This window comes from Mytilus californianus, unplaced genomic scaffold (assembly GCF_021869535.1).
Source record: "Mytilus californianus isolate M0D057914Y unplaced genomic scaffold, xbMytCali1.0.p SCAF_4, whole genome shotgun sequence".
Lineage (NCBI taxonomy): Eukaryota > Metazoa > Mollusca > Bivalvia > Mytilida > Mytilidae > Mytilus > Mytilus californianus.
Window position 1 is genome coordinate 111,022,701 of NW_026262690.1, and position 22,285 is coordinate 111,044,985.

General features: G+C 31.2%; 1 protein-coding gene across 1 annotated transcript in view; it reads right to left on the bottom strand.

Annotated features, from left to right (window-relative positions):
• The window catches only part of LOC127739138 (thyroid receptor-interacting protein 11-like), a 57,445-nt gene that overhangs the window by 1,882 nt on the left and 33,278 nt on the right, over positions 1-22,285 (bottom strand). Inside the window, exons 6-22 of the mRNA XM_052250730.1 lie at positions 20,213-20,281; positions 19,633-19,783; positions 18,827-18,888; positions 18,260-18,382; positions 14,515-14,632; positions 14,175-14,294; positions 13,442-13,641; positions 12,239-12,275; positions 7,656-11,455; positions 6,609-6,680; positions 5,836-5,957; positions 5,240-5,403; positions 4,926-5,029; positions 3,981-4,080; positions 1,508-1,589; positions 738-852; positions 288-416 (exon numbers count right to left, since the gene is read on the bottom strand). Of these exons, the coding sequence (XP_052106690.1) occupies positions 288-416; positions 738-852; positions 1,508-1,589; positions 3,981-4,080; positions 4,926-5,029; positions 5,240-5,403; positions 5,836-5,957; positions 6,609-6,680; positions 7,656-11,455; positions 12,239-12,275; positions 13,442-13,641; positions 14,175-14,294; positions 14,515-14,632; positions 18,260-18,382; positions 18,827-18,888; positions 19,633-19,783; positions 20,213-20,281 (5,568 nt within the window). The remainder of the gene's footprint in view (positions 1-287; positions 417-737; positions 853-1,507; positions 1,590-3,980; positions 4,081-4,925; positions 5,030-5,239; positions 5,404-5,835; positions 5,958-6,608; positions 6,681-7,655; positions 11,456-12,238; positions 12,276-13,441; positions 13,642-14,174; positions 14,295-14,514; positions 14,633-18,259; positions 18,383-18,826; positions 18,889-19,632; positions 19,784-20,212; positions 20,282-22,285) is intronic.

A 22,285-nucleotide genomic window follows, 5' to 3' on the forward strand; every position in this document is an offset into this window, starting at 1 on the left:
CATAAAGGTAAGTGAATCACTGCACAAATTCGAACTCTGTCTGCAAGTTTAAAATTCTTACCATTGTGTATGAGTTTCATAAAATTTGCATGAGGCAAACTTAAGTTAGAATGCGAAAACGACAAGGTGAAGGTCGGTCAAGAGTAACACTAAATGCCCCAGTTGCTTACGACGAGGGCATACAAATTTAGAGTGAAGTGTAACTTTATTCTTTAAATGTTTATCAAACTATAATTCAACATTCTGTGTTCAAATCTATATTCAAAAAACTATAAAGAAATGTTTACCCTATCTGGTGTATCTGCTGCTGTGACTGTATGCCGTCTTGTGGGTGTGGTTGGGGGTGTTGCTACTGGTGTCCCCCCAAATCTCAGGAATCCAGACATCCATCCTCCTTTACTGCTGTTGCCAGTTATCTAAAAGCAGAATAAAACATATCAACTCAATTTTTTTTTCTGAAAGACAATTTTTTTATTACATAAAAAAAAAATTCTGACAAAGAATTTACTTTGCTTATTTTTTTCAATAAGCTGATTAAAATATTCAGCAGTAGTTTCAGTAAATAATTTTCTTTCTAACTTTTTTTATTACCAATGATTTAATACACTGTTTTCTAACCATGCACTTGTCCTTGTTTAAATTTCAACTATTTTAAAAATCAAGTAAATATAGAATTTTCAAATAAAATATAAATCCCTTCTCCGACTTATTTATAACACAATTTCAGATAATTTTACCTTTTCAAATTCCTGCGGTGTAAAATTGAGTACACTACCAATAGTATGAAGGACATCATCCTGTTTATTTTTAGGGGCAGTAAAATATCCAAGAAACATGCTCTTAATCACCAACCTGAAATTATTAAACATCATTCAATAATTCATAAAATATCAATTCATTGTTTGTTATATTAAAATCTGAGGGGCTAAAGTTTAATGTAAGAGCTTATGTCAGGGCAATATGTACAATAATTTGTTAAAGTAATGATTTATTCATATATCTTCTCCTTTTCAATACTTTTTTCAAGTTACTGTCAGATAACAAATGACATTCAATACTTCTTCTGATTCCAGGTCATTGTTTATGTTTTTGTACTTATAATATTGTATTACAATCATTACTAATTTTCAGGGTCCAGTACTTTTTCACTCATCATTTTTCAAGTTTTTAATTCTTTTTTATTTAATTAATTTCTCAATATATGATTTCTTTTCTTTATTTTTATATATAAATTTGATATTGAAAGGTAAACATTTTGCAGTTTAATAATGTTGTTGAATCTGTTTTCAATGATTTTTACATACAGTTTGAAGTCTCTGATCAGTGAAAACTTTCTATTACAAGGGTCATTTCATGTTGAAAAAAAATAAAAAAATAGCTAACAACTTTCCTTTTTTTACAATTTTTGAAGAAACAGTGAATAATAGGCTTCAAGCACAAAAAACAATGTAATAAAAATTGTAAACATGTTGCACAACACAACCCTCTACCACCTGCTGTTACTTACTTGTCGACCTTGGAATCTTTACTGTTCCTGAGATCACTAATTTCAACTTCTGCATTCTTTAAGGTAGCTTCACGGATTTGTACTGTATGTTAAAACAGAAATAAACATGGCAATCAATTGTTTAATACATAAAGATAAATCTTATGATTTCATATATTATACATGACTTTCAACAGAATTTTGTTTTGAGTATCCCCCCAGAAAAACTGTAAATTTTAAAAATAACAAATTTTAAATTTATAACAAGACAATGAACTTAAGGAAGGAGTGTTAGTAATAAAGCAAATCAAACAAAGCCACACACAGCGAGCAAAACATTCTGTTGATCAATGTCTTCTGAGTGTTTTAGTGTACATCCTCCGAGTGTTTTAGTGTACAAACTAAGAGAATTACAAAAGGTACTGAAAACAGTATACACTCAGTACCTGATGTAATACTCATGGATTATACAGCACCATGCTTCATGCGCATATGGTTACTCATGGCTACTCATGCTTAAACATTTACTCATGGCTTCTCATGCGGATATGGTTACTCATGCTCAAACAATTACTCATGGTTACTCATGCTGATATAGTTACTCATGGCTACTCGTGCTGATATGGTTAATCATGGCTTCTCATGCTGATATGGCTGTTCATGGCTACTCATACTGATATGGTTACTCATGCTGATATGGTTACTCATGCTAATGATGCTAAACTTCTTGATTGTTATATCTTCAGTGCAATTCAATGATGACATTCATAAAATATACAGAACTTATGCTAAACTTCATCGAATACAATTCTCATGCTAGCGTTTTAACTTTTAATAAAAAGTTAGCATGCTGAACATCTTATCTTGACATTCTCAAGCTTATATCTCATGCTGTTTGCCCATACACATTTTCTCAAGCTCTTTAACAATGCTGCATTTCTTAAGCAAATGGCCAATGAGTAAAGTATACAGCTGAATTTAACTGGATACCAATACTTAATTTCCCAAAGCTGCTCAACTATGTTGAATGTCTAAAACTGGTTTCCAATTGTGGATTTCTCTAGCTGGTTACCTGCACTGACTTTTTATTAAACTTGTTCCCCATGCTGAATTTCTCAAGCAGGTTTTTAATGCTGAAGTTCCTAGGATGATCATTCATTTCAAATTTCTACTATTCAAGCTTTCTCCGAAATAAATTCATGCTAATCATCAAATCAATCCCATTGGAACTTTCATTCCAAACAATTCAAATCAAAGCCCATTTCATGCATAAGCAAGTTTCTACTTTCTGACATTCCATTATTTTTCAAATCCAGGATATCCTCACTATGGTTACTACTATATAAATGTTGTCAGCAAAAGAAATCAAAATCAAACGGATAGAGTTTTTCATGCTACCATGCTCTGAAGATGTTAGTTAATATACATATTAATTTTCCATGCCAAACATTATCCAAGATCTTACATGAATTTCTTAGGAAACAGAAAATTTAGAATAGGTTCATTTCCAAATGTCTTAACCAATATGATACTCAATGAATGGGGCTGTTTTTCTATAAAAACTTTTTTTAAAATTTAAAATGTACAAAACAAAATATGTAAAGAAACAGCATGGCAAAAATCTTCAATATATAACAATCAATAACAGGTGTGACTACAGGTGAACCAGGTGAGTGTGTTTTGCACAGGTAAATCTTGGTAAAGGTGAAAGGGTGTGAAGTTAACATAATCTCGGCTAGTAACTTGAGGTCAAAGGTCAACTCAGATTTACCAGCTGAGATTAGGCTACCAACAATCAATTAATAAACTAAACTATAAAAATAATTAAAATTAAAAATGATCTGAAATTAAAAATAAAATATAAGGTGTTGAATATATGGGGATTGTAATGTTCTTTGTCTTGTTATAAATTCTTTTGAAGCTTTTGGTTTTAAGCATCTATTAAACTAAGCACTGAAACTAGTGATTAAATCAAAGCTCTAGTGTTCTATAATTCTAAGAATATATAAATACTATATAAGCTTTCATATATCTGTATGTATGTATACATCATCTACTGCCTGCACGAACTGCCCCAATTCTGATTAAACAGCTGTTTGGTAAACACCAGCGAGTATCCTGAGTTCTACCTGTCCTCAGGATTACCAGCTGATATTAAACAACCAGTTGACTCATGACCACCTAAGCAAGAAAATTTCAAGCAAAAATTCAAATTTTTAAATAAGCAAAGAAGGTAAGTAGCAAAAACTCCAAAACCAAATTAAGCTTTTAAAGGTCAAAAGGTCAAAGCGAACTGTTGCACAGATCCTGGGCAGTTTGCAGGTAGAGAGAGCTAAAAGCCAAACTACTTTAAAAATACTTACAGTTATGGATTAGCAAATATAGGCAAGAAGCTAAAAGGTATGTGTTACTAGGCAACTGAAAATGCTCCTTATATCAATAAAAAATATTACTTGTATCCATTTAAAAAAATAAAGTGTAACGGTTCACTGACCTTCTTCTTTGAGTGCTGCTATAATCTGATCACATTTATCTAACTGTTGATGAAGTCTGGCTGCTGCTTCTAAGCCATCTTCTGCCTCAGATAACTTTTCCTGTAAACACAAGAATACAAGTTGTTAAAGAGTTACATCAAAGACCATTTAAATGTATACTGTGAATTCATTTTTTTTCGTGGGTACCAATTTTCGTGGATTTGGGAATACCATATTTTCGTTGATATTTGATTTTGTGGTTTTACAAAAGGCTGCATACAAGCCGATAGAGAATTCCATCTTCGTTGAACATTTAAATTCATGGTTCACCGATACACCCGAAATTAATGAAAACTGATATCCCACGAATAATAATGAATTTACAGTATTAAGTATTAGTCCTTTAATAAATTGAATATTTTTATATATGGCTTTAAAAATGATTAAAGTAGGAAAAGTGTTTTTGACAGAAAAAACATTCCACAACTTGGATATGGTAGAATGTGTTTTTGGGCTGCTGTCTGATCGACCTTTACTCCATATCTCCTTTAGGTCATATGATAAGAAATTTCAAATATCAAAATTATTTCTTAAACTGCAGAGCTTATTAAACAAGTGAAACTGCAAGCTACTGCTCACTGATGATACCCCCGCCCAAATATGGATAATTTTAATAGTGTAAAAATATGTAAGTGTTCGGTAAACAGAAAGTTGTTGAGTGATGAATCTGAAAATGCATTACACGGTATAGCTCACTCATATAAACCTTAAAACCAAATTTCAGAAATCCTTGTAATGTAGTACCGGAGAAAAATGCGACGAAAAATATTCATGGGACGGAAGGACGGACGGACTGACAGACAGAGGTTAAACAGTATACCCCACTTTTTTAAAGTGGGGGTATAATTAACATTTTGTAGATTAGTAAATCTTAAAACTTTACATGATAAGATTGATATACCAACCTTGACTACTTTTAATTCTGCACTAAGTTCTGTGACTGTCTTTTTAAGTTTTTCATTCTCTCGTTGATATTTTTCAACTTCACCAGAAACCTGTGTGTCTTTTTCTATTGAAAAAGAAAAGAAAACATCCTCAATAAAAATATGCATCACTGTTACAAAAAGATTATAATAAAAATTGCAATAATGTGGCAATGTCTATATACAAATTAAATTTCCTGTGCCAAGAACTTTTTACACTAAAAACGAAAAAAACCCATTCATATAAAAAATTAAGTATATTTCTTCAGTAGAAACTCATTTCAAAACAAACCTACCTCTCTGAAATTGTTCCAGAACCAGTTGTAAGTTAGACAGGGATACAGCATACTGTTGACACTGATCCTGCAGAGAAGACAGTTGTAGATAGGCCTGATCACGCTGAGATGCTACTGTATGTAGTTGTTGTTGTAAACTCTCTACTTGATGGACAGCTAGCTGACTATAATGATAAAAAATGAATATGTAAAAATAATTCTTAGACTGATACCCCCTTCAGACAGGGCAGGAGTGTATTTTTTTTTTTTTTATCATTTTCTGATGTTCAATGCAAATACTAGTAATTTTAAGAAATCTAGATGCCTTCCAGATGTCAATTTATTTGGTTTTATCTCATTGGCATTTATCCTGTATTTCATTTTATTCATGTTGGTACAATAGTTTCATTTCAAAAAAAAATTCAGACAATATATTTATACCCTACAATGTTTAAATGGTTATTAAATACTTTTAATGACAAACTACTATTTGGTTATTGTATCCTTGTGTTAATGCCTCATTGACCTATAACCTTATTTCATTTTTATTCATATCATAATTCCTTTTTTCTGCTTTTGCATTACTTATAGACTATCTAATGGGTGGTTACTTTTACCTGGCTGACTGTACAGCTGATGTAGAAGATAAGACTTTCTCCTCGGCTAAAGCCAAACGATTACGTAAATCTTTCTCTCTCTCCTCAGACTCCAAGGCATCTTTGGTGTAAGCTTCTTCCATCTAAAAAAAAAATTAAGCACCTTTGTCACTATTATAAATATCAACTTTATCTGATGATGATTGATGATGCTTCAGATATTGTTAACTGTGAAAAATTAATCATATTAAGCATTAAAACTTTCTTAAAAACATTTCAGACAGTGAGGAGAGGGCAAGGGCAAAATAACTCTTCGACAAAAAAAGTTTATTAAAAATGAAAAAAAAAACTAAAATGAATGAGGACACTGACTAACTTCTAGACTATAGATAATGTTTTATTTTTTTGCTCATAACTTTCAGCAGCTTGGCATGCCCCACACCCATTCTTCAGTATTCTCCTACACCTCTGTTTTATCTTTAACAAAGACTGGTGTTCTATCATTGGCCAGATATAAATAAAAATATATGACCCATTTATTATTACACAGATTTCACACATATTTCAACCTTCCATCTCTGAAATTAATACGGTTGCCTATAATTGCTTACATCCACTTTATTTAAACTTTGATGGATAGTTCTCATTGGCAATCATACCTCATCTCCTTATTTTTATAAAGATTGTGATACACTTCCTGAATAAGACATCATTGTAGTCAATTAAGAAGATTACACATGTATTTCCCCCTCAATGACCCCCCTAATCAACGTGAAGATTTATACACTACATACCTGAAGAAGATGCCCTCTAAGTCTCTCCAACTCTTTAGCATATTTTACTTCCTTTTCTTTCAACTTCTGACACTGAAATGTTCGAGGGATAAAAAGTAAAATATCAATTTACACTTTTGTAAGAAATAATCAAATCAAAAGTTTCATTCATCTCCGGTACAGTCTGTATTCAAACAAATTCATTATTTTGTAGGTCATACTCTTTGTCCTTTGTTTTAATATCTTAACTTGAAATCAATCGGTATTCTAGTGACCTTTCAGTATGGCGAATGATGAAAATCTCTCTTCATGAAATATAAGCTTCACCAGGGTCATCACAAAGGTCATTTACGTTTAATTTGAGCTCATATGAGAATTGCCAGTTGATTGAATTTTATGCGACTGTCATACAAGTGAGAGGTTTAATCCACCATTTTCTACATAAGGAAATGCCTGTACCAAGTCAGGAATATGACAGTTGTTTTCCATTCGATTGATGTGTTTGAGCTTTTGATTTTGCCATTTGATAAGGGACTTTCTGTTTTGAATTTTCCTTGGAGTTCGGTATTTTTGTTAATTTTACTCTTTTTTTTTCTATGCGCCAACTGTTTCTTGACACACCTTTAATTATAATAATATCATTCTACTTTTTAATGTATTGTACTTGCAAGTATCACAATAAAACAACAAAAACGGCTGTTGCAAATTATTTACAGTTAATTGGTGGAAAAAGCAATATTCATTCCAGCTGGTTAACTTTAGAATTTCATTTAAATATTTGCTTTTGTCTTATGTCTTATAAATAACTTTGATTGTTTCTGTTAAATTTATTCACAACTTTAATAGAATCAGAACAATTTAGACGATTTAGATAAATAGCTTGACATGTGTATTGTATAGGTCACCTGTCTATTGTTTAAGACTGTATGCTGCTCTTTAGATGTCTTGTTCTTGATATGTCATTGATGTATTACCAATATCTACTTTTATTCAGATTTTGAAGTCCAAGACACATTCTTGTTTCCTATCCATTACATCAAATTTCAATGTCCTTAATCAATACCTTACCTCTCTCTGTAATTCCTGTGTCTCAATCTGCCTTTGTTTCAGAGCCATGATGGTCTGATGTCTTTCATGTTGTAGTTCTTTGACTTGTGCCATCACTGATTCATTCTCCTGTAATAACTTATTGAGTTGTCCTTCCTCATCTTTCTGCCCATGGACAACAGAGGTCAGTGTCTGCATCTTCTCCTGTAAACTTTTGATCTCAAACTCCCTTTCTTGAACCTCTAACATCAGTCTGTTGTTGGATTCCTTCAACATCTGCATGTGTGATATATTATCAGATGTTTCCTTCTCTGACTTACTGTGTTCCTGTTTCAAATCTGACAACTCTCCCTCAGCTCCTTGTAATTGGAATGTTAGAGTATCGACCTGTTTCCTCATGCTATGAAGTTCTGCATCACGTTTAACTATCACCTCCTCGTATTCCACATTCTGTTGATGAAGTGTTGTTACTTTCTGTTCAGTTTCACGTAAACTTTCATTCAATTCTTTTAATTTTTCCTGAGTACGTTTGAGTTCGTCAGTCTGTGTGTTATAAGATGAGACATCAACGGTACCTGAAGTATTGACTTTTTGTACCATTTCTCCATATTTGACTTCTAATTCGGTATACTTTTGCCTATAATTTATTAGTTCATTCTGAGCCTTCAGCAATGCTTGCTGCTTATCCTCGAACTGAGGAGCCAAGTTAGCATACTCTTGTTGTATCTTACTATGTTTTTCCATTTCAGTGTTTATATATAGGGTCAACCTTTGAACTTCTTGGTGATATTTTAAACTTTCTTCGTGTTTCTGATTTACAAACAGAACCATCTGATCTCGCTCGTCTTGTAAAACTTTGAGCTGCCTAGCTAAGTTATCTTTATCTTGCATTAATGTACTGAGTTCTGTCCCACTGGATGATGATTCCTGTAAGACAGTTAACAATGTTTCATTTTTCTGTTTCAATGATTCGACTTCTAGATCCTTATCACGTATCAGACGAGACAAATTCTGAAGAGCTTGTTTATGCATATCATCTTTATCCTCATTCACATCTGGACCCTGTATCATGTCTTTCTGAAGCTTGTCTATTGCACTTTTCTCAGCTGCAACAACATTCATTAACCTATGAACCTCAGATTTTAAAGTGCTTGCTTCTCTAGATTTCTCGTTCATCACCGCCATTATTTGTTCCCGTTCCAACTTTAAACTCCGTATTTCATTTTCCAACCTATGAATATCCACAACAGCCTTATCGTTTGTTGAGACAGATTTAGACTCGAACATCTTTAATAAAGAAGCATTATTACTCTGCAGATCGTTAATAACATCATCTTTTTGTTTTATCAAACTTTGTAACTTTTCCATTTCTTCGATAACATTTCTTGATTCACTTTCTTCAAAATCTCTTCCAGTTTCTTCTTGAGAAGCAGATTTTCTCATCATCTCCTCACAAACTTCCTCTTTCTCTCCCTGTTCTAAAGTCCCTTTCTCCACGTCTTCTATTGCCTTCTTCTCTGGATATTCCAGCGCCAGGAGAGAATAATCAGGAACATCATCTTCCTCCAGTAGTCTCCGTCTTTCCTCAGGGATCAATAAAGTGGCCTTTATCATTTGTTTACCGAGGAATTCAATCTGTTGATCTTTTTCGATCACTGACTGACGTAGGAGGACCAAGATACCTTCTTCATTAGTCAGCTGACTTTCTCTTTCCTTCAATAAATGTAATTGATCTTGACATTTGTCATTCAACTCTGTTATACCTGTCTTTTGGTCCTGAATTGTACCTCGTAGTAATTCAATCTCATTTTGTAACCGAGAAATAGTTTCCGTTGCTACGTTATGTTCTGATGATCTATTATCTAGTTTCGATGATAAATTTCGGCTATCTAATTTTAACTTTTCATCATTTTGTTTAAGTTCTTCAATAAGAACCATCTGTTCTTGTATTTTTGACTGACAGAGTTCATTTTCAGCTGATAAAGAAGAGATATCTTCCCTTAAATCAGATATTGTTTGTTCTTTAGCAACAAAATCAAAAGAATCACATGTTGTCAAAGTTTCAGCTTCACTTATAGACCCTAAATGATCAATTTCATCAGTCAAATTTTTTATCACAGAATCTTTTTCTTTATTTAGTTTTGTAAGAGTTTTGATTTCCTCCGTTATTGATACACTAACTTCACCACCACTCTTTAAATCTTTTATCAAAGTTTCATAATACTGAACTTTTCCATCAATCGCTTCATTTAAATGCTTAACCTTATTTTCCAAAGATAAATTTTCTGTCATTAAAAACTCTACTTTATCCTCTAATTCTACTTTTAGAATGGCAATATCTTCTCTAAAGTTAATAATCTCTTCATCTTTTCCAGATACATTTGCAGTCAGTTCTGATATCTGTTTTTCTGCCTCTTCCTTATATTCTAAAAATTCAGACTCTATTTTTTCTAGTTTATTACTTTTTTCTATTAATGCTACCAATTCGTTACTTTTTTCCTGTAAATCAGATTTCAATTTAACAATGTCTTCAGATAATTTTAATTTTTCTTGATCATCCTTACTTGCATCGAAAGTTTGTTTTAACAAATTATTTTCATTCCTTAAATCTGACAATGTTTGTGTACAAGCTTCATAATCTTCCCTTATTTGTTTAATTTTCTGACTTTTATCATTTATATCACTATCAGCCTTAGCAAGTTTTTCTTTCATTTCCTTGGCATCCATATGTAGATTGTTAATAGTCATAGCACCGTTATTAAACTTTTCTCTCATTTCTGTCAATTTTTTATCAGTAGCCTCCTTTTCCTCTTTTAATTTATTAACCATTCTTTCAAGTTTATCTTTTTCTGCAGTAAAATTATGACTTTCAGAGCTTAACTGGCTTATCAGTTCTTCTTTTTGTGTCAAAGTATCTTGTAAGTCACTTATTCGTTGTAAGAAATCACTTGTTTCAGCTTTGGAACCCTGCTGAAGTTTTTCATTAACAAAATTATATTTTTCTTCTATACTACTTATATTTTCATCCTTTTCCTTCATCTTTCTCTCCAAAGATAAAACTAATTTATCCTTGTCATCTAAACTTTTAGTAAGTTCTTCTCTTTCTCTAGTCAACCCTTCAACAGAAGACACCTCAACTGCTAATTCATTATTTTTATCTTCTAAAGATTTTATAAGCTCAGCATTTTCTTTCTGCAATGTATGTAAACTTGAACTTAAGTCTTTAATTTTTTGGTCTTTCTCCTCGATGGATATTTTCAGTTTATTGAGACTCTCCTCTTCATCATTCTTTTCTTTTTCCTTATCATCTATTTGTGCCATCAGTTTTTCCATTGTTTCCTTCAGTTCAAGTATTTGGGCTTGCTGATTGAGAATTTGTTCCTCCAGTTGACCCTTGATATTATTTAAGTCTTCTACCTCCTCAGTCTGACTATGAACTTGCCCAGACAGTTGATCTTTTACCCCAGTAAGGTCATATAATTCTTTTTTTTGACATTTATTCTCTTCAATCAGTTGATCCCTGAGATCTGATAGTTCCTTTACTTTTGTCTGCAAGTTTTCAACTTTTCCAGACAAGTCATTACGTAGACTGATAACCTGATTCATTGCTTCCTGGTGCTGGGCATCCAGTTCCTCTAAACTGGTTTCCAGATCAGATTTTTCTGAAGCTAGTTCCTCTATAAGTTGAGATTTGTTTAACAGTTCATCCTTCAGTTTCTGTGAATCATCACCTCCTTCAAGGTTAGATTCATTTAGTGTTTTTTCTAGATTTTCCTTTTCCATTTCCAGTGAAGATATGATAAACTCGGTATTTGATAATTCTATAAATATATAAAATTCAAACTACTGTATATTTTTCTATTTGGGAAAATAAGTTTTAGTCGAATTTTTTTTTTTTTTTTTATAAGTTACATGTAAGAGGTATATAAAGATAAACATACCATTAAAATATCAATAAATCAACTTGCACTTGTGAAAAGCTGTCATTTGCTCTGACACAAACAGTAATTTATAGTAACTTAGAATCAAAAATCCTGTTCAGAACTCAAAATATAAATAAGGAGACACAGACCTGCCAACTATCCCGATTTATTGGGGATACCCCCCATGAGTGGTGTTGACCTGAATTTTGAAATTCTTTATTATATAAACTGAAGACCTCAAAACAGACATTCAACTGAGTTAAAGTGGTATTTAAGCACAGATATACTTATTCAAAAAACATAGTAGTAGATTAAGAATACTTATGATAATATAAGAGGAGCATTAGGCCCTCTTGCACTTAAAATCCCCCATGGAGATTTTGAAAAAGTTGGCAGGTAAGGAGATGTGGAATGATTGCCAATGAGACAACTATCCACCAAAGTTCAAATGAAGTGGATGTAAGTTTGCATATTCATGGTTAATATCAAAATCATTTATTTTACCTAATTTCACAAATACAACATTTGGCCCTATAGATACCTTATAATGCTTACAAAAAATTAATTTATTCAAAACAAAAATAAATGATATTATGCATTTCATAAAACATTTTCAGGAAATACTTTGAACCTTCATTATAAACAATATCTATATAAAATGGTTACTGATGAATCCCTTACCCATCTTGGTCTCATTAAAGGATTCTTCCATCTTATCCTGCAACAAAAAAAATAAAAAAATTATCAAAGATAAAGGACATGATACATCTAGGGTCTTTTCACTTCCCTTTTAATATTGTTTTCCCCAAATGATATATTTCACAAAAAATCATGGAAAAAATGTTTACAGCTCTCTAAACTATTGATCACAATTCATTTTTTGTTAAGTTTTAAATTAGAAAATATAACGTTTATAATTGTTCATAGAGTTTGACTATAATTCCAGTTTTGAACTGCAGAAGTACAAAATATTATTCAATTTGTGGCTTGTGATTTTTTTAGATTGTCAAGGATCACTTTATTCATTAGTTTTTTAATTTAGAGATTCAGATCAGTATAGTTTGGGTTAGTTTTGAATTTAGTTTGAGTCAACCATGAAAACCATATAAAATTTTGTTTGTAGTGAAAAACAAATTGGAAAAAAGTACAAAATGAATGCTTTTAGTTTGAGTCAACCATGAAAACCATATAAAATTTTGTTTGTAGTGAAAAACAAATTGGAAAAAAGTACAAAATGAATGCTTTTAGTTTGAGTCAACCATGAAAACCATATAAAATTTTGTTTGAAGTGAAAAACAAATTGGAAAAAAGTTCAAAATGAATGCTTTTAGTTTGAGTCAACCATGAAAACCATATAAAATTTTGTTTGTAGTGAAAAACAAATTGGAAAAAAGTACAAAATGAATGCTTTTAGTTTGAGTCAACCATGAAAACCATATAAAATTTTGTTTGAAGTGAAAAACAAATTGGAAAAAAGTACAAAATGAATGCTTTTAGTTTGAGTCAACCATGAAAACCATATAAAATTTTGTTTGAAGTGAAAAACAAATTGGAAAAAAGTACAAAATGAATGCTTTTAGTTTGAGTAAACCATGAAAACCATATACAATTTTGTTTGTAGTGAAAAACAAATTGGAAAAAAGTACAAAATGAATGCTTTTAGTTTGAGTCAACCATGAAAACCATATAAAATTTTGTTTGTAGTGAAAAACAAATTGGAAAAAAGTACAAAATGAATGCTTTTAGTTTGAGTCAACCATGAAAACCATATAAAATTTTGTTTGTAGTGAAAAACAAATTGGAAAAAAGTACAAAATGAACGCTTTTTGTAAAGTATAGTTTGATAGATTTTGCACTTGTGGTGTAATACAGAACAATACACACCTTCTGTTGCTTAAGAACCTGATAATCAGATTCCTGCTTCATCCATTTAGCTTCAACTTCTTCCACATCAGCTGCTCTCTCTTTTAACTGGCTCCTTAATTCCATCAACACCCCTTCTAGGGCCTCTTTCTCTGACTCAAGGTCAGCCTTGATAGCATCAAACTGTTGGATTTGTTCCTGTTCTGTTTCATTATTGCTGCCTATAAAAGATTTAAATATTTGATTGAAAAAAATAATACTTTCTAAATAATGAGATGGGAAGGGTCCAAATTACTTTTTTTTTCAAACACTTACGGTAATTGTTTATTTACAAATAACCCTTTTAAGGTCCAATCCAGTTTAAGATTAAATTTCAACAATATCCTCAAAATATTTTTTTTCATTGGAATAACAATACCTTGTTTTATTCATTTGCATAGATATAGCAAAGATTTTGCTTGCTATGGGGACCCCAAAAATCAGATGGATAAAAAAATAATACTGATTACACAAGGCATAATGATTTTGTAAGGCCATGCACTATTTGTATTTTTGTCTATCAGGTTAAACCAAATGTAAGATCAACTTGTTTTCAGCGAAAAAGTCAAAACACTATGTCCTAATCATGTGTTTATGATTAACCTGATCTCATTAAAGTATGATTTTAACTGTAACAGTACAACTGAAAAGCATGTTTACTCGTCTAACAAATATACCATGTGACTTTTACATAGAGTAAGAAAAAAAAACTTACCAATATTCTTTTCCTCAGTCAAAGTATGAACTGACTTTTCTAATATAATGAGTTGTTCTTGGAGTTCTAAGTTTTTCTTCTTTAATAACAGATTCTCCTTCTCAATACTGTCCAAAAATGCTGAAAAATTGAAACTTGTTTTAATACCACTGCAACTATATAGAAACTTCATAGTCTAAGTCTAATAAAATTAAAATTTCCACAATGTAATCCTTTATATGGAAACTTATAAATATAAAAAATATTTAACTATTTACAATTGACCAAGTTAAATGTCCGATTCTAAACTTAGTTCATTTTAGGAGCTTACTACACTACACCTATGTGTTTGTCTAATTACCTGATGTAGAATTCTGTTGCTGTGTTTTCCCCAAATCTGTTACCATGGAATCTGCTTCAGAAAACACACGGTCTTGTTCACCCTCCAAGTCATTTATTTCAGTTTTTAATTCTTGCTGCTGTAAAAGGAAAAAAATATTTATAAGATTATTTGACAATAATTTTCAGACTAGAAATTTATTGTGGAACAAATCACTCTTATCATCCACAATGTTCACTTCTGACACTCGGTTAATTTTGCAGTTTATGAAGATAAACTGCTATCTATGAATAGGTATATATACAAATAACACTCAATTCAAACATTTACTTTCCCTTAAAGGCTTTTGTATAGTTTTACATGAGTTATCTCTCTTTGGAAGGGGTACTGTCTGTACAGTTTCTTGGGGGAAAAATTGTGTACCTTCTATTTCATAAAACAATACGCATATAAAAAATACTGCGATATTTACAAAGACACCTATGGGGACTGAACATTTTGTTTGGATTTGACAGGTTCAAGTTTTAAAGAATAATTAACTGTACATGATAGAAATAGTCTACATAGAAATAGTTTACATGAGAAATAGTCTACATGAGAAATCAGTCTACATTGGAGATAATTCTGAGAAATCAGTCTATATGGAAGATAACTCTTAGAAATCAGATTGTATGAGAAATCAGTCAAAATGGGAAACAACTCTTGGAAATCATTCTATATTGCAGATAATTCTGAGAAATCAGTCTATATAGAAGATAACTCTTAGAAATCAGATTGTATGAGATATCAGTCAAAATGGGAAACAACTCTTGGAAATCAGTCTATATGGGAGATAACTTTCAGAAATCATCCTACATAGGAGTTAGAAATCAGCCTGGTTGATAACTCTTCCATACCTGAATACATGGGAGACAACTTTTATAAACCAACATTAATGGGAGATAACATATTAATTTTTCAAATATCATGTTTTTTAGAGACCAAAATACCAACAGAATTAAAGTACAAATTATGAATGGAACACTAACTTTTTAGATATCCATGAAAATTGATATTCATTAATTAAAAAGAACCTACATAAAATATCTAACCTGTTGAACAGAGTCTATGATTTGCTGAACAAAGTACTGTTTTTCCTCAAGCAGTTTTTGTCTACGATTTATCATCTCACATCCCATGTTCCTACGAAATTCTCGTAGATCACCGAGTATCTCCAAAGATTGGGCCTGAAATTTGTTCCTAGTTACTCAATTCCAAGGTCTACAGCTCATAACTTTTAAAAAAATTATTTAGTCCTTCTCTCTCCTTAATTTTGTCTTATATTTTTTTTGTGCTAAACAAATGACTGGCCCTTCCCCTCAAAATATGTTAGTTTTTATGTTTTAGACCTTTCTAATAACTTTATAAAGGTGCCATTATCCATAACTGCTACAGCTGGAAATATTATAAGTCTGAGGTTAACTATGAGCTCATGTTATGACCTTAACCTTTGGCTTCTGACCTTGTGTCATATAGGATTCAAGCTCTCTGCCATGATGATTTATGACATTGTTTGGTGCTTACAAGCATTTTTCTTAACTATGATCATTGATCCATGACCTCAGACATTGAATCAAAGAGGATTCAAGCTAGCCATGCATTGGACAATATTTGATGAAGATTAGATGTAAAAATGCAGCTAAGCAAAGCTTACTGACTTTATCAATCTCAAAAGCCAAACTGTGATCTATGTAATTCAATAGGGTTCCAACATCCCTCATATCCAAGCAATTTGCAAGAAAGGAATTATGAGGTGCCTTGAAGCTTTCATCTTTTAAGCCATGACATGACCTAAACATTTGATTGTGGAATTACATAGTTTAATTTGTAATAATTGACTCTTCACAAGCCCAAACTTGATGAGAGCAGATGTACAAATATATAGACTTTTGGATGCATATATCCTCAATGACTACTGTTTTATTCTTTCATCATCTATATTAGGTGGAGATTACCTTATATGGTTTATGTCTCCAGGTTCCTCTTCAGAGGTAAAAAAATCTATGAAAATGGATTATAGAGCTTACTAAAATGTATATTTCTTTATATAATATTGTGATTGAAATAATAATGAAGTCTTCCTTGTTTAAAACTGAACCTTGGATATTGAGTAACATGTTTTTTTTTTACACCAAAATAAATAAAATCATTCTTTCAAGGTCATGCTTTTAGTTGGAGTTTGGAACACATTTGTTAATTGCTGTGAGGAAAACAATACTTCTATTCATTCTCTGAAATAAACACAATGAAGAAAACCATGCTTGTCTTAAACATCTATCTCTTTAATTTAACATAATGAAGAAACCATGCTTGTCTTAAGAAACCACAAATTATGATTTACATGCAGACAGCTACAGTGAAACAAGAATTTACATAATTATGCAGAGAAAACTAAAGAATGGGAAATATACAGAAGGTCATTCAATTGTTCATCAATTATTTTTACATATGGTAAATTCTTAGTAGATTGTCAATGTTACAGAAGTTGTTTACAAAAATTTTACTTGCTGAAAACTAAATTACCAAAGTGACTAACACAACTGATTAAAAGGACTTTGCACTGATTAAATCTGACTTCCATTTGAGTAATTTTTACTGCAAAAGTTGTCAACTTTTAAACAACTATTGTGACAATTTATCCTTCCGGAGCACCTGAGATCACCCTCAGTTTTTAGTGGGGTTCATGTTGCTCTGTCTTTAGTTTTCTATGTTGTGTCTTGTGTACTATTGTTTGACTGTTGGTCTTTTCTTTTTTAGCCATGGCATTGTCAGTTTATTTTTGACTTGAGTTTGAATGTCCATTTGGTATCTTTCGCCTCTCTCTTTTTAAACAGAATCAACCATTTTTAAAAAACAGGTGAGAGTCTTTTCAGAAAGAAAAAAATCATACTAGTTATGTGGACAGAAAATAATCTACTAAACATTTATTTTGGAAGTGGGGATGATAGAATAGTGCCCCCACAGACTTTTCTGGAACATCCCTTAGTAAGTGGTCTTTTCTGAAGAAATTTTTATTTAAAAGAACACAGATCTTTTAAATTAAAAGTTTAAAGGAGACAATGACATCAGTAACAGCAACCTGATGACAATTGATAAAATCAATTAGTTACCTCCCTTGATCAAGTTACTATAAGGAATAATTCAAATTATCTCCCTTTAGTCCAGGCTAATGTTAAATCTTTTTGAAAGCAGGGGTGAGGTACTTGATAAAGGGAAAATAACTGAGAGATTCTTAGTATCAACATGCTTTTCATACAACAATCAACACTTGTCAAATGACAACAGAACTGGTCTACATCACTACAATTCCACGGGTTAAAAGTTAGACGTTCAATAAGAGTTATTCCCCTTTAATACTCCTTGGTTTCCTTTGATAGATACATTTTTTACATTTCTTTCAGAATTTTTCAAACTGAAATGTTATTGACACTTGAAATCTTCAATTATATCCTAAAATTTCTCAATAATACTTCTGAATGTTCTTAAAATTTTCTTATTTTCTTATGGCATATCTATTATCAATATGTATTAGCAATTTGCATTATTCAACCTTAAAAAGAAAGACAACTCTAACAACTGCTACGATATAAATCAGCAATTCCTATTCCTTTAATATATGGTCATGTCTCATGCACACCCATTCTAATTCCCTAAATAGAAACTGATGTTTATATTCAAGTCTCAACCCCACCTCCCTACTAATGAACAAAACTAAAACAATATGTACATGGTTGGAGTCTAGCTGATCCAGGAGTTGGTTTTTGGCATGCTTTAACTCCTTGCACACAATCTCATGATCTCTCTTCAGTTTGTTGTGGTCAAGCTCCAATGATTTCAGCTTTTCTTCCAACTACAAGAAAATAAATTAAAACATTTTATTCAACACTTTTTCCTGTTCTTGTTCTTGTTTGAATTGTATTTTGATCCAGTTCAAATACTTTAATCTGGTACTAATTCTTTGATGAAGCCCTGACCTCTGACCTAATATGTGATATGAATCTGTGACCAATACAAATAAATATCACTTTATTCAGACATGAGTTTTGTGATTTTTTTGTTACAAGTTCTTTGTCTCTCATCAAAAGTCAGTAACAAGTTTTTTTTAAGCATATTTGGTAAATACACTTTTCACTTATTAATTATATAGCATAGGAAATATATATAAAATTAAAATAGGTCTTCTGTTGTGAAAGTTGTTGAAATATTCCTACACAATATCAACCTCCCACCTGCACACAATTGTGGACCCTTTACATAGAATAATAATAATCAAAATAAAGGAAGAACCATTTACCTGCATCCATTCAGCTGACTCTTTGACAACCAGATATTGTTGGTCCCCATTTCCAGAAACATCTAAATAAAAGAAACATGTAATATACCTAAATAATTTTGATAAACATATATATATATATCAGTGTTGAATTCAGATTTTAATTGTTTCTGTTGGCTATGGACTGTTCACTACTTGTTGAAACTAAGGATGATTAAATTGTTGCCATAAAGTTTGGATACTCGTTCATAAGTAAAGACCAATGGTGACCTTACATGGCTGTAATTTACAAATGTAGCTAAAATTCACTAATTCTGTATACAGTACAATTACATCATATATTTACTTCAATGAAAATTAATGTATTGAGATTTTTTGGCTTAAAAAAAAATTCTACTTTTTTTTTGTGGGGGGGGGGGTTCCATTTTTGGGGGCCTGTGTCTGTTTCATGGCATTTACCCTATATATTCTGTTATTCCAGTGTTGAAATGTCATGACTCTAATATTGAAAAGTACAATAAGTACACATTATATTTCCATCCTTGAACTTTACCCAATTTTAAATTCACTGACTCTGTACATTACTATTACATCATATATTTACTTCAATAAACATTGATGTATTTTGTAGGAAACGTTTCCTTAAAATTTTATCAAATTTTATCGTTGTCAGTTTATTTTCTTTAAAATTACCTTTGAAAATTTCCCTGAAGTGACTCATTAAGGGACAGGATTTCATGTTGAATTCATTGATTCATAGTTTACATGCTGCAATATCGGCACTGAAATTTTCCTTTTGAAGTGATGCATTATGGGAAAGAACTCACCTTCCAATTCATTGATTTTCTGTTTATACTGTGTAATTTCATCTTTGAACTTTTTCCTAAGTATGGAAGCTTTTTGACGGTGGACATCTTGTAATGAAGCGACTTCATGTTGATGGTTTTCATTTTCTGTTTCCAACTGTTGACTTACTTCCTACATAAAAAAAAAAATGATTTATTAAATATAACCCTTGTGTTATGATGTGTTGTCTATTTCATATTCATTTTCTGTATAGCTTATTGTCCTCTGTACTTTTCATATTTTCATTTTTGCCTTGTACCTCAAGAACTTCAGCACTCCTTTTGAGTTTATGTGTATTGAATAAAGACATCAATTTTTAATCAAAATGTATATGTGGAGAAATTTTGTCACCTATTATCATTATAAAAAAGTGAGAAATTGATTTCTTTTTTAATTAAATTCAGCTTTAATTGAGATAAAGCATGTCAAATTTAGATAAAACAACATTTTGCATTTTGCTAGTTTTCCTTGTACGAAATTATTTACTGAACTATATTGTACTCATCTTAGTGACAAACTTTAGTATAGTATAAATCATCATTTCAAATCATTAAATGTTACCTTTAATTTCTTTTGTAAATCTTCTATTTCCTTTTGATGTTTATTGTCTGTTGAAACATTACCACTTGACTGAAAGGAAAAACATGCAGTGGATAAAAATCAGAACAAACCAGGTTTTACTGCTCAAATATCACTAACACTTAAAGTACAAATGTGGTGGATAAAAATCAGAACAAACCAGGTTTTACTGCTCAAATATCACTAACACTTAAAGTACAAATGTGGTCGTCGACAAAAATCAGAACAAACTATGTTTTACTGCTCAAAAAATCACTAGCACTTAAAACTAATCATGCGGTGGGTCAAAATATAGAACACTCATGTGCAAGAAATTGACAAGTATTAATTTCCATGGATAGGTTAAATTTCAAGACATTGATTTCTTTTCAATGTTTTATAGAACAGTCTATTTACCTCATGTTTTATAGAACAGTCTATTTACCCTCCAACTTTTTATAACCAATTACAGATCATCTGAATAGAATGTGAAAGTCAGCTTATTCAAATCCTGAGTTAATCAAACCAAATGTTTGTTTTTTTGCTTAGTGCCCATCTGATGAGTCAAGGCTTTTCTAAATTGTATTTAAAGTTTGTTCTCATGTCATGTTGTTACATAACTGTCTCAGGTTAGGGGGAGGAATATGTTTCACTCCGCCACATTCACAGAATACTGTAATCTCCGTACGATACTCATTTTCCTGTCCACAGAACAAACACTGTAAACTAACATGTATATTCACGAGCAATTTACTTTCGTCACTTTCACAAGTAGCAAAATAACAGTAATATAAATAGTTTTGAAAATGTCAAAAATTTATTTTTTTAAATATGAGTATGCCAACAAAGTAAAAAAATAAATCTGATACACCAACAAAGTATAAAAAAAACCCCTTAAATAATGGCAAATGGCTGGAAATGGCTAAAACCAAGAAAGTTTCAGTGAAAACAAGGATTTGTATAGTGAGATAACTATACAAATCCTTGGTGAAAATAAGTTACAATATACAGTATTAACATTCTTGATATCCAATTTATATTCATTTTTTTTTAACAAATAATTCCTCCACATAAGATTAGATAGACATGAAAAAGAAAACATAAATTTTAAACCTTAAAATAAATTCTATACACTAAAATTTAAAATTTGCAATGCTTTATACAATGACATAACTGCACCAAAGAAAAAAAAAGGATAAAAGTAAGGTAAATGTAATTCTAATTTGATCAGATATATAAGAAGATTAAGACTTTAATGTTTTTATCTCGATCAGAGAGTAAATTATCTGATATATAAAAGTAGATATGAAAGTTTTTGTCCTGGTCATAAAATCATCTGGGCATAAATAAATTATCTGTACCAATAAAAGGAGATACATGTATAAGTAATACATCGAAGAAACAGCAACCCAATGACAAAAAAAAAAGGCATACAGAGGTTCATATATGTATGTATGTATGATTCTATTACAAAATCTTGAAAAACATACTTTTCTGTGTCAACTTTCTCAGGTTATTGTGTACCTCCCCATGAAGGGATTGACATGACTCTTGAAATCCCCCATTTTATAAACTGGATACCTCAAAACAGACGTTCAAGGAATTTAAATTGGCATTAAAGAATATATATTATCATTTTTACAATAATATATTTGATTAAAACACATATGAGATGTATGAAATATGCATTAGGGGCTCTTGTGCTGAAAATCCCTCATGGAGATTTTGAGAAGTTGGGAAGTACTGAAACAATTTGGCTAGCAAAATACTTCAATGTTCTGTATCGTTCAGAAAGAGGACACAGGATTTCTTTTCATTCATGAGAAAGGTAAAATGGTGAAGAATGAGAATCTTAAAATTATAGAGATTTGGCCTCGGGAAAGTAAATGTCTTCTACTGCTGTTTGATGACTTAAATGACAACTATTAATAGACAAGAAACAAGTTATAAATGTATGATCCAGTCTGAACTAAATTTAAGATACCACTTATTGACATGCGTCATATCAATTTACATGTAGACATGCATTTTTATGACATATCTTACATGATAAAAGGTCTACTTTCATTTTAACAA